This window comes from Argentina silus, assembly GCF_951799395.1.
Source record: "Argentina silus genome assembly, chromosome: 12".
Lineage (NCBI taxonomy): Eukaryota > Metazoa > Chordata > Actinopteri > Argentiniformes > Argentinidae > Argentina > Argentina silus.
The window spans coordinates 18,218,866-18,230,732 of record NC_139666.1 but is presented as its reverse complement, the minus strand read 5'-3'; the positions used below and the strand labels follow the sequence as shown (position 1 = coordinate 18,230,732).

The 11,867-nt window shown below is 48.5% G+C and overlaps 1 protein-coding gene across 1 annotated transcript in view; it reads right to left on the bottom strand.

The window, feature by feature from the left end:
* Positions 1-238: 238 nt before the first annotated feature.
* Positions 239-11,867, bottom strand: part of aff3 (AF4/FMR2 family, member 3) — a gene marked incomplete at its 5' end in the record, with an annotated part of 13,597 nt that continues 1,968 nt past the window's right edge. The window contains 13 exons of the mRNA XM_083682628.1: positions 239-1,479; positions 1,768-1,973; positions 2,069-2,118; positions 2,608-2,701; positions 2,964-3,035; positions 3,309-3,445; positions 3,565-3,628; positions 4,096-4,229; positions 4,813-4,957; positions 5,134-5,258; positions 5,432-7,780; positions 10,232-10,415; positions 11,012-11,049. Of these exons, the coding sequence (XP_083538754.1) occupies positions 1,358-1,479; positions 1,768-1,973; positions 2,069-2,118; positions 2,608-2,701; positions 2,964-3,035; positions 3,309-3,445; positions 3,565-3,628; positions 4,096-4,229; positions 4,813-4,957; positions 5,134-5,258; positions 5,432-7,780; positions 10,232-10,415; positions 11,012-11,049 (3,720 nt within the window). The 3' untranslated portion in view covers positions 239-1,357. The remainder of the gene's footprint in view (positions 1,480-1,767; positions 1,974-2,068; positions 2,119-2,607; positions 2,702-2,963; positions 3,036-3,308; positions 3,446-3,564; positions 3,629-4,095; positions 4,230-4,812; positions 4,958-5,133; positions 5,259-5,431; positions 7,781-10,231; positions 10,416-11,011; positions 11,050-11,867) is intronic.

The following is an 11,867-nucleotide window of genomic DNA, read 5'->3' as shown; positions in this document are numbered from 1 at the left end:
GGCTTAGCAGCCCTCCCATTGGTGCAAAGTGAAGCAGCAGATTAGTGATGGAGAAAGAAGAAAAGAATTGACATTACACTAGCACTGTACCGTACTACTTAATCAGAGAGAGAATGGTCAATTCAGATCTACTTAAATATAGGGGGTATAGCGTGGAGTTTGATAGAATTATTAGTCGGCTAAATAGTGTTTTTAACATTTAAATGCCATTTAACATTAAGGACATACACAGATTGCAGTATGAAAGAAGACATTTATGGAACACACATGTAACATGACCTTATGCAACTTCTCATAACAACATTATACAATACCATAAATAATTTTGCATAGAGGGTAAAAAGCTAGGCCGACATGTCATCAGCCTATTCATACCGATATTAGAGACATATTGCAGTTAACACAGACACATACAAAAGTGAAAATGTCTTTAAAAAACACGCTTAAAAAGTCAATCAAACAGTGATAGAAAAACAAACTTTACAGATAACTTGGTATGAGCATTCTGCCAATCCCCAAAACAAGACTCAATTCACAAGTTCCTCTTTCTTTCATCTGCTGAATTCATTAGTCCTGATAAGAGTCATCATAGACGTATCGGTCCTCAGTTCATTTTCCTGTGGTTTAGTGGAAGGCCTAATCCAAACATTTGACACTGATTCCTCTTCCGACAGTGAACAAAAACAAACCCAAGTCCTCACAGATGCACTGAACCATGAGTCTTGTTCTGTGTTTGTCTTTTTAAGTGTGGCACATTTTTGGCAGTTTGAAGACATAACATCAACCCAGTGCAGTGCTTCACAGATGAACTGTTGATGAAGAGGATGAGAGAAAGAGAACTCTCAGTCTTCTGTGAACATTCCAGTGGAGGAGAAGAACAACGCACTGGTTGGGCTGGCATCCAAAGAGAGCAGCCTTCTGCTCAGTAAGTGCTGAGAATGGAGAAACAATCCCAAAGACTTCTTACAGGGAAAACCCCCGTGTGGTGATGCTGTCGAAACCTTTATAATCCCAAAGTCAAATCCCAAAGTACAGGTCCCAAATACAGGTCCCAGGGTCAACAAGAAAAGTCCATGGCACGATATGGTGTGTGTGTATACATGTCTGTCTCTGTGTGTGTGTGTGTGTGCTGGGGGGGGTGGGGGGGGTTGTGTGTGTGTGTGTGTGTGTGTGTGTGTGTGTGTGTGTGTGTGTGTGTGTGTGTGTGTGTGTGTGTGTGTGTGTCTGAGAGAGTAAGTGAAGGTAGGACATTTTGTGGCGCTGAGAGGTAACAGCAGGATGGAGAAGGTCCAGGGCAGGACCTCAGTGGAGTCTGGTCTTTCAGACGGCAGGTTGCTTGATCGTGGTCCTCCATCCACTAGCCCAGGTTGGCACTGATGCGTATCCATTGCAGCGCCTGTCTGGTGTACTGGACCGCATGAGCAATACTACTGTGGAGGGTCAGTGGTCCAGACAGCGTGTTCAAGTAGTTAAAAAACTCTGGGGAGGGAGAGAAAGAGAGAGAGAAACGAGAGTGAAGGATAGAGAGGAGAGAGAGAGATAGAGACAGACAGACAGAGAGAAACAGACACAGAGAGAGACAGAGAGAGAGAGAGAGAGAGAGAGATGGGATGGTTTAATCAAATCTCAAGTAATACTACATGCATAAACAAATAAGCTCTCTCTCTGTGTACCAATAACAAGGAGGTCATGTTGCTCTCTGTGTGTATATATGTGTGCTTTTTATGTGGGCTGGAGCAGCAAAATCCAAAATGGTGGTGGCCTTACCCTTGTTCTCCTGGGCCAGGCTGTCTGCTACCTCCCAGTACTCGTAGCTGTACAGAACGCTGTTGGTGATGTTCAGGTGATTTGCTGCCATCTGGTGGATGCGCTGGGGAATGCTGATGAGGGAGGAGGGAGGACTGCTCATATGGGACCCCAGGGTGAGGGGCGTGGGGGTTGGGGAGAGTGAGGAAGGCGGTCCCCCTGTTCCCCTGTGGATTGGAGCATAGACATCAGAATAATGAGACTCAAATCAATCAAATATATTCAAAGTCTATTCACGTAGTACTCCTAGTAAAATCCTTACTTGCCAGAGTCGTTCCAGAGGGGGGGTGTGGTAGGCACTTTGGGAGAACTCTGGAATTATAGATGGGGCACATTAGAACACTTACAATCCAATCTATCTTTGCCATCAATTCCTTATCTCCTCCACTTCCTCTCTTCAAGGACAAGAGGAAAGGTAACAAGAGGTTGGAGAAGTGAGAGAGAATGAGCAGAAAAAAAAGAGAAAAGACAAACATATGCACTGAAAAAATCACATCATAATAGATTCCAAACAAATCCCTATGGCTGACAGAAGAGTGTGTGTGTGTGTGTGTGTGTGTGTGTGTGTGTGTGTGTGTGTGTGTGTGTGTGTGTGTGTGTCTATACTTCCTCTCTTCTTCTGTTTCACAGCACTAAATCCAACCATTATACAACGGGTTGATCAAATCAAGCATTGTGATTGGCCGGGAAGCAACGATATTTGCAACTCTCGATATTTGCAACTCTCATTCCAAAAAGCTCCTGCAAGTGAAAGCCTTGCCTTGACATGTAAACAAAGACCACCACACCAGATATCTCTACCTTAAAGTAGTCCATCAGAGCTTTGGAGTATTTAAGGGCATGATCCTTCTTGAGACGAAACATCTGCCAGTAAAGAAGAGCAAGGCACCGGAAACTACAGACAGACAGACAGACAGACAGACAGACAGACAGACAGACAGACAGACAGACAGACAGACAGACAGACAGACAGACGGGCAGGCAGACAGACAGACAGACAGACAGACAGACACACACACACACACACACACACACACACACACACACACACACACACACACACACACACACACACACACACAGTAAATAAATGAATATGCAGTAATTGATAGGAAGTCAAAGTTCACACCAGGAAATATATATTATATTGTACAAACCAGAGAACGGCCAGTTGTTTGTCTTCCTGACGGGCCCCGGGGCCAGAATGGCTCTTCAGTCTCATGGCATACCTGAACACAGAGGACGATCAAAGATATTTGGATGAAACGCCAGTCATGGCAGGAAATAATCATAAATAAAAATGTGTGTGTGCCACATAGTCTAGGAATCTAAGGAGCATCCCTCATTTCAACACCAAATGTGGGTGAGTGAGTGAGTGAGTGTATGTGTGTGTGTGAGTGTGTGTGTGTGTGTGTGTGTGTGTGTGTGTGTGTGTGTGTGTGTGTGTGTGTGTGTGTGTGTGTGTGTGTGTGTACTGTATGCGTGCGCTGTACGTGACTCACCTGATAAGCTCCACTGTCTCTGAGTACATCGTATAAGGAGACTTGGCCTCTAGGGGGCCCTCCTCCATCGCTTTCCCACACTCCATAAAAGAGAGAGCAGCGTCGACATAGTTCACAGCCTTCCTCAGCTTATCGACCTGAGGGAGGGATGAAGAGCGAGAGAGAGGGAGAGAGTGAGAGAGAGGAAGAGTATTCCAATTAGCTACTTCAAGTTGATGGTTGATTTAAAGTCTATTTTGGAAGGCTGCAGGCTCACCATGGCATCTGCACGATGCTTCATCCTCTTGGCCTCATGCATGTAGTACTCAGCATGCTGAGGGCTAGAGAGAGAGAGAGGGAGGGAGGGAGGGAGGGAGGGAGGGAGGGAGGGAGGTGGAGAATTAGAAGTAATGAGAGATAGAAAAAGGGGTAGATAAAAGGAGTGATGAAAGGTAGGTAGGTAGAAAGAGAGGGAAAGTCAAAGAGGACAAGAGGAAAGGTAACGAGAGGTTGGAGAGGTGAAAGAGAATGAGCAGAAAAAAAAAGAGAAAAGACAAACATATGCACTCAAAAAATCACATCATAATAGATTCCAAACAAATCCCTATGGCTGACAGTAGTGTGTGTGTGTGTGTGTGTGTGTGTGTGTGTGTGTGTGTGTGTGTGTGTGTGAGTGTGTGTGTGAGTGTGTGTGTGTGTGTGTGTGTGTGTGTGTGTGTGTACAGTCTGTGTGTCTACAGCCTGTAGGTTAGGGAGTGAGATGCAGTGTGGTCATTGAGACTGTGGTATATAATGGGCAGTCACTCACGGTTCATTGTTGGGTATGGTCCCTTTCTGCCCCCCTGCCTGTCTCATTGGGGGTCCCCAGGACTCAAACACAGACTGGGGCTGTCCCGACACCCCTACACACTCAAACTCTGTCTTAGGCTGGTTTCTGGGTACCTGTACGGGACAGCAATACTGATGTTAGTCAATGAATGAAGGAGCCATTGTTCATGAGAAGTGTGTATGTCAATATGAATGTGTATTCAGAAAATGCTGCAGATGTAACTACTGTATATGGTACGACATATGTATATATGTATATATGCGCATTGTTTGACTATTATACTATTGAGTGTATATTGCGTATTGTATTGTTATTATTGTATTTGTATTTCATTCCTATCCTTGTATTTCCCTGCATTGTTGAGAGGTAGCTTGTAATAAGCATTTCATTGTATGTTTACAGCTGTATCCTGTGCGCATGATGAATAAACTTGGTTTGATATGATATGATTTGATATGTATGTTAAGGAAATGATGTTAACAGGAAATGATGACATATACCGTCCTCAAACCCTCACCTCATCAAAATACACACCTTCCTCCATTGTCAACATCAACATGACACATATTCACTGTGGAACTTCAAAGATAGTGATCCGGAGAGCAGACGTCTAGTGGCTTCCATGCATAGCCTTCAGAATGCCCAGTTCTAGAATGAGTTGTCTTAGATGGGGTGATGTTTGTGTTTGTTACCTACCTGTGAGACTGTGTCTCTGTCGGTGTGTGCACAGTGCTGCTCAGAGTGCTGGCTTTTGACGGGGGGCTTGGTGGGCTCAGGGGAGTCAGAGAGAGGGGACAGGGGGGACAGTGGTCTCTTACTGTCTAGGTAATCCTCCAAGAACCTATTCACATAGGTACAATAATACACATGAGACAGAGACATCAAACCTACATACAAAGGCGGATTCAGAAGAAAGCTTTACTAGAACGTTCCTTTCAAGATTATTGTGTGTGTGTGTGTGTGTGTGTGTGTGTGTGTGTGTGTGTGTGTGTACGAGAGGGTGTGTCCCAGTCTCACCCGTTGTGTATGGTTTCAGGATGGGGGTCTAGATGTTTGTGGGCTGAAGACTCTGTCTGGCTAGAGGGGCCATTTGTGTAGGAGTTTGCCCTCTTGCTCTCTCTGTGTGAGACCCCATTCTCAGACTGGTGGAAATCACACACACACACACACACACACACACACACACACACACACACACACACACACATTCATTAGAAGACATGTATGCATACCAACATATATACATGATTTCCACTGCCATCACAAATGTTGACCACAAAGTATTGCAGCCTTTTTCTCGAGAAAAGAGTCCTACCTTGCGTTTCCTCCGGCTTTCTCCTCTGTCTGCCTCTTGGACGAACAGGTGTCTCATGGCCTCTTTCTGCTTGGCCTTGGCTTGTGAGGATGACAATAATGAGGAGGAGGAAGAGGAGGAGTGTTTCTGAGAAGCACCAGTGGTGGTGTCAGGCACCCTGTTGAGCAGGGAGAGGTCGATGTGCACTACCAGGTTCCTCAGGCCTCGATGGGAGGTTGCTGGGGCCTGCTCGCTACGCCCAAACGGGACCAGGGTATAGAGTTTATGCTTGCCCCTGCTCTGTTGGCCCTGGCCTGGGTTGTCTGTGGAGTCGCTCCTAGAGTAGAGCACTCCAGGCCTCCTGTCTGTGGGCCTCCCCGGGCCCTGGTGCCCTCTCCTGGGGATGGGTCTCTGGCTTGAGGTGGAGTCCGCTGGGACTTTAGTGACGTTGGGAGGCAAACCAGGGTCTGAGTCTGAATCTGAAGAAGAAGAGGAGGAAGAGGAGAGAGGGATGACAGGAATGGGGGAGGGTGATGGTGGAGGGGAGGGGTCTGGCTGAGTGTCTCTCTCCTCCTCTTCACTCTTCCTCTTTTTCCTCCTCTCCTGGTGATCTGGGTCTCGGTGAGGGCGGTGTCCGTCGCTGTTGGTATGAGGTCTCTGTTTGGGCTGCACCGCCTGCCATTCGCCTCTCTGCTGCTCCTTCCTCCTCCTCCTCTTCTCCTCTCTCTCTCTCTCCTCTCTCCTCCTCTGCCTCTCCTTCTCCTCCTCCTCCTCCTCCTCTTCCTCTGAGCTCTGGATCCAGGGGCGTCTCAATAGCTGCTCCTCCGCCAGTCTTTTCTCTCTCTGTCTCTCCCCCTTTCTTTCTGCCTTCCTCTCTCCCTGTCTTTCCCCCTTTCTCTCTGCCTGTTTCTCCCTCTGTCTCTCCCTTTGTTTCTCCCCTTGCCTCTCCCCCTGATTCTCCCCTTGCCTCTCCTCCTGTCTCTCCTTTTGCCTTTCCTCCTGTTTCTCCTCTTGCCTCTCCCCCCGTCTCTCTCCCTGCCTCTCCGCCTGTCTCTCTCCCTGCTTCTCTCCCTTTCTCCCTCCCTGCCTCTCCCCCTGTCTCTCTCCCTGCTTCTCCCCCTGTCTCTCTCCCTGCCTCTCCTGCTTTCTCTCCGGAACTTGGACTTGAGTGCCCCTTCTGCAGTCCACCTCCTGCTCTCTGGATTGAGGCTTCCTTTGTGCCTTTGTTGGGGGTTTGGGGAGGGGAGCTGCGGCCTCCCAGGACTTTACTTTAGGTTTGGGGGTGGATCTAGAATTAGGCCCAGCACCAGGAAGGACGGTTGCTTTGGATTTAGGCAGAGACTGAGGCCTGAGGCTCAATTTAGAACTGTGGCCAACCCTGCTGCTGGTCTCTCCTCCAAAGTCAGTGGTAGGTAGGTGCTTGGCTCTGCGAGTGGGGCTTGGACTGGTTCTCGAGCTAGGCCGAAATGTAGGCCTGGGGTTGGAGTTGGAGCTGTGGCTGAGTTTGCTGCCTTCCTTGGGGACTTGTTCAGTGGAGGATGGCTGTTTGGCTTTCAGAGCTAAAGTGGGGTTGTGTTTAGAGCTAGGCCGAGAATGAGGCCTGGGACTGGAGTTCGGACTAGGCCTGGGTCTATGTTTGTGGTTGTAGCGCGGGTCAGAGCTCAGAACTGGGGCAGTCTTGGCTTTGGCCTTGAGTTTGCTTTGGCTTAGGTCTTGGCTCTGTGGGGCGTTGGCTTTGTGTTGCAGGGGAGGCTGGGGAGACGGACTGTACCTTGGCTTGCTCTTTGGTTCAGTGGTGGGTACAGGGGCGACCCACGGCCTGACTTTAGGTCTGTGAATGGGGCTGGTTGTTAGGCTAGGCCGTGCCGCAGGCCTGAGGTTTTCCTGATGTGGACTCTGGACCTGAGAATAGAAATGGGGGCTGGATGGAGGAAGGCTGGGGCTGGGGCTCCTTGGAGGGTGCTGGGGTATGGGGCTGGGGCTGTGGCTGCGGCTGGCTCTGGGGCTGGGGCAGGGGCTTGGACAGACACTAGGGACTGGGCTGGGGAGAGGACTGTGTCTTGGGCTAGGGCTAGGGCAGGGACTAGGGCAAGTGCTGTGACCGGGGCTGGGACAGTGGCTGTAACAAGGACTAGGCCTGGGGCTGTAGTTGAACTGTGGGCTGGGAACAGGGCTTTGGCTTGGGCTGTAGTCCTCCCTGTTGTCCCAGGACCTGGCTGGAGATGGGGCTCTGTCAGGCTCCGGGGAGGGTGAGCGGCCTTGAACACTCTGGGTGTGCTCACTGGGATCCTGGTCCCTGGAGGCTGATTTTTTCCGGACCTTCTTCAGCCACTTATCCAGCTGCCACTGAGTGGTGGATGGGTGGTCTGTCTGAGAAAACAGAGAGAATAGGATGAAAGGAGAGAGGGATGAGTAAATTATTCAAGAGAGGGTGTGAATGAGGGTTATCCTGAGAGAGTGTAGGAGCAGAGAGAGAGAGAGAGAGAGAGAAAGAGAGAGAGAGAAATTATACAGAGGGGTGAGTAAAGCAAGGGATGAGATGGAGGGATGAGAGAAGGATGGATGGATGGTGGAGAGAGTGACAGAAGAGAGGGACCATGCTTTTGTTATGAATTATGTCTATGAATGTAAATCCCAAGTGGTGTGATAATGACACTTTGATACTGTACATCCACACTGGTTATAAACACCATTTCACTTTTGTCAATGTACGTGATCTGTAAAGAAACTGCTAGGGCCCTATTTAAAAAACAAACAAAAATGATTACATGATTACAACTCATAGGCGTATCATTTTGTTTCCCACTATTGTCGAGTGCAGTAGCTGATCTGCATAGCAGACAGTGGCATTGGTTTGTAGCATTCTCAGATAACTACTTCACATATCAATCGCATACTAATGTTTAAGAAAGGATGGGTAATAAAAAAGAATGGATAAGGAGTAGGAAGAAGAGAAAATGATAAAGAGAGAAAGAGAGAGAGAAAGAGAAAGAGAGAGAGAGGGATAGGGAGAAGGGGGGCTGTGAGAGAGTGACGGGGGGGGGGGGGGGTGGTTGGAGGAATGGAGGGGTAGGGTGATAGTAGTTAGAGCGAAAGTGTATGGGGAAACAGAGGAAGCGAAAGTGGCAGATGTGGCAGAAGAGGATTCAAGGAGATGAGGATTCCAGGAAATGAATAGCTCAGTGACCTCCACCCAACACACTCGACACAAAGTACAATACACACACTCAAAACACACAACAAGCACAATACCCCCCCCCCCCACACACACACACACACACTCATACAGTCCAAGTTTCAAACATTCCCCCCCCCCCACTGGAAACAGCACTTTTAATGAAACAACACTGTCTAAAATGTCACTTTTACAAGCTCTACACTCTACAAGCTCTATACTGCAGTTGAGCCCTTATTTCCCCCCGTTCTCAGTGCTGCTGCACAGGCATCCACATCTGCTCTGACAGTAGTTCAGCTTTCTAACCTCAACCCCCCTCCAATTACTGTAAATGACTCATACACTGTGTTTTTAACAACTGGCTGAGTAACCAAGAGAATAAAAAAGTAGAGGACAGAATATTCTAATAAAAAAGAAGAGGATACTCACTACTGGGCTGCAAACTTCTTTTCCTGCTCCCTCTCTTTCTCTCTCTCTCTCTCTCTCTCTCTCTCTCTCTCTCTCTCCCCCTCTCCCTCCCTCTCTCTCTCTCTCTCTTCCTCTCTCCAGTAGCTGACCAGAGCTAATTTAAACCTCTACTCCTCTACTCAAACACTGCCCCCCCTCCCCTCATCCCTCGCCCTCTTTCCAGGGAAGACACTGCATCTCTTGTACCCTCTCTCCCTCCCTCCCTCCCTCTCTCTCCCTCCTTCCCTCTCCCTCTACCTGGAACTCCAGAGCGCTGTTTCCAGCTCCCCCCCCCCTCTTCCTCAGGAGACACTCAAACTCTCCACGTAGATGAGAAACACATGGAGCTACCCCCGGCCCCCACCCTACTGCTATAGGGGCTTGATATACTGCATGTTCAGTAATATAGCTAACTATGTCACACAGGGCCTTCCATTCATACAAGAGGAGCAGGTTTCACCTTCGCAACTCTCCACATAGCTACCCCCCCGACCCCACCCCCCTGACCCACCCACCCAACCCCCCACTATCCCCCTCCCACGACAACACCCCCATCTGCTCAAATAACAATCTTTTCTACTGCTTAAACATTAACAGACTTCTCTCTCTATGTACATACATACTCTCATACATCTCTATGTACAACAAAAACAAAACAAAAATTAAACCATTCAGATTACCCCTCAGATTGCTTTAGTTTAACATGAACTATCACAGATCAAAGTCCATGGCATGTTGTCAGTGTGGAGGAGCAGGTCATGCTAATTGCTAATAAAAAAAGTGAGCATGAAACAGAATCCTCAGGACTTCCACCTCCCGAGGGCTTTCCTCTTTAAGACTCAGCTTGTTGACATGACACCCAGACACTAATTCCTACAGCAACCCCCTCCCTGTGTCTCTGCCCTCACTCTCCTTCCCTCCCCTCACTCCTACTCCCTACCCCCCTCCCCAGCTCACGTGCATTCCTAACCCCCCCCCTACCCCCCCCACCCAACTCTGCCCTTAACTCCCCCTTTCCCTCTCCCTGTGAAAAATTAACCCATTAAGAGAGAGAGAGTGAGAGAGAGAGAGGGAGAGAGAGAGAGAGAGAGAGAGAGAGAGAGAGAGAGATAGAGAGAAAGATAGAAAGAGACAGTCAGAGACAGACACAGACACAGACACAGACACAGAAAAATAAGTGACAGTGATCGTGGTGGTACCTCCTTGGTGCAGCTGAGGGGCTGTGTGTCGGCAGGCGACCCAGGATCGGAGTGAGTTTCTGGGCTTGGGCTGCGGGAGCGTTGGTTACTGCTCTCCGACTCACTGGAGGAGTCTGAGCCTGAAGAGTCCGAGCTGGAATGTCTCACCCTCCCGCCATATGTGTGTGTATGCTGCTCCGAAAGGCTGTCCATCAACACACACACACACACACCAGAGAGGGGTCAGCTTACGAACACACACACACACACACGCACGCACGCACACACACACACACACACACACACACACACACACACACACACACACACACACACACACACACACACACACACACACACACACACACACACCATACAGGGATAAAATGACGAAAGGAACTCACGGAAGCACTCACACACATGCACACGCAAATACCAGAGAGGTTCAGCTTACATGGGCTGATCGCTTTCCCTGACCCCACCAACAAACCAACTTACACACACACATGCACAAAAAAACACCCAAAAAATAGATTCACAGAGAGACACATTCAATGACACACACACACACACACACACACACTCATACACACCCTCCTAATTTAGGTCAAAGTGTAGGACTGAGTGTGCGTGTAGGAGTGACTAAGCCAGAGAGAAACATGGGTTGGTCTACCATCTGGCTGTCAAATTCCTCATATCCAGACCTTTGCTATGGCTTCTTCAGACACATGCATGCACACACACACACACACACACACACACACACACACACACACAAAACACAGACGACACATACATTACCTGTTGCTACCAACCCAGGAAGCAGACAGCTGAACGCCCTTTTAGAGAGACAGAAAAGGAGAGAGAACAGTGTCATACATCATGATCTGGCTCTGGTGACCTTAGAGAAACCTCTGTCACAGTGAGACTCCCTGTAGACCCGGGTTGCAACACAATAGTCTCGAGTGGCTTTCCTCACCTTGTCTCCTCTGCTTCATCTGCACTCATATAAAAGAAGCTCTGCAGTGTCCACGTGTACAACTGTGAGATCAGTACCAGGGGAGGCTGGTGGAGGTAGAATTCAGAGGACGGGCTCATTGTAATGCATGGAACGGAATAGGGAATGGTATGAAACATGTGTTGACGTTTGATACCATTCTTCATTCCGTTCCACGCATTACAGTGTACAATGAGCCCGTCCTCCGATTTCTACCTCCGCCAGCCTCCCCTGATCAGCACAGATGGAAAGAGGAAAGGACACAAGTCGAGGAAGAAACGTCTATTCAGATGAAACCAACTGGTTCTGCGTTGTAGTGAGTTAATAGAAATATTGGTCATTTTGTGGAGGGATATACAAGACATTCCCATAAATGAGATTCAACAACATATAACATTCGACCAGTGTCTTATTTCTAGGGCACTCCTCAAATCTATGGACCATTCCAGCCCCGTTTACTACTACTGTGAGCATCGACTGATTGGTCATGAGTGGGAGACAGGAGGAGGCAAGAGTGAGTGTTTTAGAGAGAGAAACAAGGTGTGTGTGTGTGTGTGTGTGTGTGTGTGTGTGTGTATTTTGTACACGTGTGTGTTCTTGAAGTGAGGAGAGGCAGCTCCACTATTCCAGACAGTGTTCATAAAGGACTCCTTCAGCAAC